The 6,319-nt window shown below is 47.2% G+C and overlaps 1 protein-coding gene across 1 annotated transcript in view; it reads left to right on the forward strand.

The window, feature by feature from the left end:
* Positions 1–4,333, forward strand: part of LOC106819839 (WSCD family member AGAP003962-like) — a gene marked incomplete at its 5' end in the record, with an annotated part of 6,619 nt that extends 2,286 nt beyond the window's left edge. The window contains one exon of the mRNA XM_014824417.1: positions 3,199–4,333. Within this exon, the coding sequence (XP_014679903.1) occupies positions 3,199–3,539 (341 nt within the window). The remainder of the gene's footprint in view (positions 1–3,198) is intronic.
* Positions 4,334–6,319: the final 1,986 nt, after the last annotated feature.

Consider the following 6,319-nt stretch of genomic DNA (forward strand, 5'->3'; position numbering starts at 1 on the left):
CACACACGCGCGCGCACACACACACACACACACACACACACACACACACACACACACACACACACACACACGCACGCACGCACCCACACGCGCGCACACACGCACGCACACACGCGCGCATCATGAACGAATATAACAGGCTATCAATTGTTGCCATGGCTGCTGTGAGCATGGCGACATACGGAAGTTTTTTTTAAACATGCGTTTCACCTTACACCGATCCCCATCAACACCTACATAACATACTGCGTGTAAGATGGTTGTCATCATTAAAGCTAGCAGCACACTTCACCATTTTCGTTGCTCGTACAGGCAATTTTCGTAGTCGCCACAAAAATGGCCAAGTGTGCTGGGGCCGGCAACGACCACACACTGCGGAAATTTAACCGGTTTGATTTCTCACCACGAAAATTGCTCGTGGTGTCAACTTGTGGTGAAGTGTACTGTGACGCGGCAACGGCCACAAAAATTCCCGACCACGAAAATTGCCTGCACGAGCAACGAAAATGGTGAAGTGTGCTGCTAGCTTTACACACGATCACGCGCTAATATTTAATAACTCTATTAATTTTTAATTGCTCTCGTGAATTAATGATAATTATTTACGCGAGCTTAAACGCGTGTAAAATTGGCTAGTTATTTTCGATGATTCTCGCGCGAACCATTACTAACGTAGGGGGGTGTGGTGGAGTGGGGAGAGGTGGGGTGGGGTGGGGGCGTCTGTGCGTGGCAAGCAATGCTGCAGCGGCCTTTTGTGCGATATTGCACCTGGAGGAAAGAAAACTTTTATTAGAATGAAGATTAGTTGTGATATTAGTTTAACTTGTAAAGCTCTATTACAGACCGTTGCTACAGAACAGCCACAACAGCATCGTTGGGTTTTTGTCCTTGTTCGGGAAAAATCTTTGCAACATAATACGCATGTTCACGACAATGATAAAATAACAGCGAATTTGCGACAACTGCCGTCTGGTGGTTAACAACCCCAGCGCTGTGGTCCATGTCTTCCGCCCGTGGATCTATTCTGTGTTATTCTGCTGCAGTGCTGCTACTACTGTCTCGCCGAGTTGCCATGAGTATAGCGTGTGTGAATGCACCGCACCGCACCGTACGTGGGTCGTGCAAGCAATTTAATTATCATGCCTGAAATACTAAGTGAGCTATATATATATATATTATTATATATTAATTGCCAAGTGCTACTTGCTATACTATGTACTATATATTTATGTTACATTGAAGTGCTACTTGCATATTATCCTTACTCATATATATCAAGCGCTCATATAGATTTATTATATATGTGTGTTTGTGTGTGTCTGTGTGTGTGCGTGCGTGGTGGGTGTGCGTGCGCGTTACCGACAAAGTGCCCTACATCTGAGACTAACTTCGCTTATGCCGGAGCATAAGCACATGCATCACCACTAACTTTACATACCCACACCACATAGTATATCTTATATTATACTATATTATTTTATCTATATATCAGCCGACTTTCTATATGTTTAATGGTTGCACGCGTTGCACAGACTTGATTTACCGTTATGCAGATATGACGTCACGTGGCGGTTACGCCTCGCTGCAGGAGTGGACTTAAAAGGAGATCGATGCTCGTCTCTCTCTCTCTCACTCACAACAACCACCCAACACAAACCAGCACACCACACACAAACACACACACAAACACACGCCACGCAACACACCACACGCACACCACCAACATGCACCACACAGCCAACACACACACTACCCACACACACCCACACACCCACACACCACACCGCACACACACACCCACACACCAAAACAGCAGCGCACCACCACCACACACACGACAACCACACACCGCAACACACACACCAACCACAACACACACACACAAAACACCACCCCACACGTCACAACACCAACCACAGACAACAACAACAACAACACACACACACACAAACACCCCACGCACCACACACACCACACAACACACACCCAACACCACCACACACACCACCACAAACACCCCACACTTCCAAAACCCACGAACACACAACACCACCACAGCACCACACACACCACCCCAACACACAAACACACACTCTCTTCTCTCTCTCTCTCTCTCTCTCTCTCTCTCTCACTCTCTTTCTCTCTCTTCCTCAATCGCTCTCTATCTCTCTATCTCAGACATTATCTCCCTCGCTCTCTCTCTCTCCCCCCCTCCCTCCCTCTCTCTCTCTCTCTCTCTCTCTCTCTCTGTTCTCACGTCTCCTGCAACCAAGAATGCGTTAGCTGCCAAAGAAATCTGATTCGTTCAGTGTTCACGCGCGCACATGTGCATTCATCGAACGCTCCCGTCATCTCGCATATACACGTCCTCCACACTCAATCTCCATCCTACGACTCATGAATAGAGAAAGCGTGCATCACGGCGGCTATATGCATTCAGCGTACGGCGCACTTCCATGTGTATTTAACTAATGGAGGTCCCGCGTCATCTAGTACGAAGCAGGACTTAACTCTACGAGCCGATCGTTTGCCGCGTGTGTGTGGCAGCTATTCAGAATGATATATTCTCTGCATGCACTCGTTAAGATCGTCGCGATAGATTCGTCGCACATGCCAATCTAAAAACAGTGAGCGCCATTTGTCAATCTGAGAAATTGGTCGTTGGGGAATTTGGTCGACGAATCACGGCAGGCGAATGCGGTCACGTGCGAGGCGGACTACATGTAATGACGTCTGGAATGTATTTAAATGTTTATCACGGGGTTTTGAACATCTTGATGTGTTTGTTAAGGGGCAGCACGCTGCATTCTCGTCTGTATTATGCACGAAATAAAACCACGATGACATCCCTTGATTCGGAACGTTTTAATTCTTTTCCTTACTATTACTATCACTATTATTATACTTCTGCACCTTGTCCTTTCTCTCTCTTTTCCTCCTTCTCCGCCTTCTTCCTATTTCTGTTCTCTTCTTCTTCTTCTTCTTCTTTTTCTTCTTCTTCTTTTATTCTTCTTCTTCTTTTTCCTATTATTATTATATTATTATTATTATTATTACTATTATTATTATTATTATTCTCTCTCCTTTTTGCAATCCCCTCCGTGCTACTCTCCTCCTTCTCCTTCTCCTTCTATTAACAAGCAGAGTTACCTTACGTTGCAACGCGTGTTAATTCCACCGTGTATCGTATCGTTGCAGGCTGGAACCGCTACGTGGCCGTCAGCTCGGAGACGTGGCTCACCTTCCATCTCGACTGGCTCAAGTTCGACGGCGACCTGCACATACTCTACTACGCGAACCTGAAGAACAATCTTCTCGCCGAAGTGCAGAATCTCGCGAGATTTCTCGGCCACACGATGGCGCCACAGATCGCCGCCTGCACGGCGCGCAACTCGCGCGGCAGGTTCAAGCGAGAGAAGTACCAGCTTCCCTTCCTGCCGTTCACCGAACAGATGATTGCGGATATCGACCGCAAGAAGGCGCTCGTGGAGGAAGGCATTCGAAAACACATGAACGCCAGCGCCACCGTCGTGTTGTGATATACGAACAGCAGAGAAAACTACACAACGAGTGAATCTGGGGCGAGCGCGCGCATAGGTAGACGGATCACGACGCTGGTAAAGATCTATGCGCGTAACCTAAGAAGGATCTACGCACGTAACCTAGGAAGGATCTACGCACGTAATCTAGGAAGGATCTACGCACGTAACCTAGAAAAGATCTACGCACGTAACCTAGAAAGGATCTACGCACGTAACCTAGGAAGGATATACACACTCAACCTAGGAAGGATCTACGCACGTAACCTAGGAAGGATCTACGCACGTAACCTAGGAAGGAAGGATCTACGCACGTAACCTAGGAAAAATCTACGCACGTAATCTAGGAAGGATCTACGCACGTAACCTAGGAAGAAAGCATCTATGCACGTAACCTAGGAAGGATCTACGCACGTAACCTAAGAAGGATCTACGAACGTAACCTAGGAAGGTTCTACGCACGTAACCTAGGAATTATCTACGCACGTAACCTAGGAAGGATCTACGCACGTAACCTAGGAAAGATCTACGTACGTAACTTAGGAAGGATCTACGTACGTTACCTAGGAAGAAAGGATCTACGCGCGTAACCTAGGAACGATCTACGCACGTTACTTAAGAAGGATCTACGTACGTAATCTACGAACGATCTACGCACGTAACCTAGGAGAGATCTACACACTTAACCTAGGAAGGATCTACGCACGTAACCTAGGAAGAATCTACGTACGTTACCTAGGAAGAAAGGATCTACGCGCGTAACCTAGGAACGATCTACGTACGTTACTTAAGAAGGATCTACGTACGTAATCTACGAACGATCTACGCACGTAACCTAGGAGAGATCTACACACTTAACCTAGAAAGGATCTACGCACGTAACCTAGAAAGAAAGGATCTACGCGCATAACCTAGGAACGATCTACACACGTTACTTAAGAAGGATCTACGTACGTAATCTACGAACGATCTACGCACGTAACCTAGGAACGATCTACGCACGTAACCTAGGAAGGAAGGATCTACGCACGTAACCTAGGAAGGATCTACGCACGTAACCTAGGAAGGATCTACGCACGTAACCTAGGAAGGATCTACACACGTAACCTAGAAAAGATCTACGCACGTAACCTAGGAAAGATCTTTACAAGAAAAGAAGACAGGAAGACTCCGGAAACCCTCCGACGAGGGACGTAGTACAAACTGCCGATGGTGACGTCATATCAGCGCAGTGCCTTCGCCGTGTCCGTCTGCCCACAAGGACCCCTTTGCGAAGAATCTTCTGTGAATCTATGAGCTTTACAACTCTCGTCAATGCCTTGAAGCGGTAATCGGGGAACAGCCGTCGAGACAATGTGTGTTTACCCGCGGTTTATGACGTCACGACGGCGTCTGCCAGTCCGTCTCCATTAGCGCCATCTATTGGCCGTAAGTGGGGACTACGAGATTATAATGTAAACGTAGCTAATGACTCATACATATCATTCAAAGTTTCAACGAGTGCACAATTACGCGAAAAGCGTGTTATAGCATGCGTGCGTGCGTGCGTGCGTGCGTGTGTGCGTGCCTGCGTGCGTGCCTGCGTGCGTGGAGGATCAGAGCTTGGCAGACAAAAGCAATCTTGACTATTGTCGAATATATCAAAAGCGGCATACGGTTTGTGGTTCTGCCTTTTATGAGCAGCATGCCGCAATTTCATAGTCCTGATAAAGTCCGATTCTACATACACGCGTGGCATTCCTAACCAAATACGGTAATAATCGTGTCTCTATTCCACCTAAATCTTAGAAGGAGCTTAGACTGGGTCTATAAGTCGCTGTTGCTGTGCTGTGGGTTCGGCCACGGAGACGTGCTGAGCCCGTCTAGAGGGTACACGTGTTTGTCGAATAAGCCTTCACTGAAAACGAGAATGTTGTATGCGCGTTGCAAAATATTCAATTTGCTGCCATTATCGCCAGAAAACGCATTTTCTATTATGTTTTGGCAACTATCTGCACAGTAGCGCTGCATGTGGTGTGCAGTCCATGCTACAGTATATCGAGGGGTGGACTGACAAAGGAAAATATAGAAAAAAGAGGCAATCGCTAGACAGACAGAGAGAGAGAGAGATATAGAGCGCGAGAGAAACTGACAAAGGAATATGTCGTAAAAACGGCCATTGTGTGAGAGAGAGAGAGAGAGAGAGAGAAAGAGAGAGAGAGAGAGAGAGAGGGGGGGTGGCTTGCCAGTGTGTTATATCACATCTGCGTCTTCACATGAGACATATATCTATTCTCTGCATACATTACCGATTGCTCTGCGTGAAAAAAATCCCAGTCGCTACATTACGATTGTCCTCCATGGCAGATGGCGTGCAGCACGGCGGCCATGTTTAATTCAACGATTAATCCACAGAATCTCACTACGTAATGTAAAAGATATATATAGAGAGAGAGAGAGAGATAGAGGAGGGAGCGAGCATTTAAGAGAGAGAGAGGGGGAGAGAGATAGAGAGAGAGAGAGAAAGAGAGGAGGGAGAGACGGGCGAGAATGTGTTTCGCACCTGTTCAATAAATATCACGTTACGCGCGGACGACATATTCTGTTGCCGCTCGCACCACACACTACACCCCGTCCGTCTGCCCTCACGGAGTCCCTTCCGTGAAAAAAGGCAGTTTCCGTGGAAAACAAAATGCATATCGGACTTCAGTCGGACGGATTTTACGTACGCGCAAATCTCCACGTTTTACCAGATGCTGGTGTGCGGTATGAGCAGTGATGGTGAGGTGTGGGGTGATGGG

This window comes from Priapulus caudatus, unplaced genomic scaffold, assembly GCF_000485595.1.
Source record: "Priapulus caudatus unplaced genomic scaffold, Priapulus_caudatus-5.0.1 Scaffold4745, whole genome shotgun sequence".
In the NCBI taxonomy this organism is placed as follows: domain Eukaryota; kingdom Metazoa; phylum Priapulida; class Priapulimorpha; order Priapulimorphida; family Priapulidae; genus Priapulus; species Priapulus caudatus.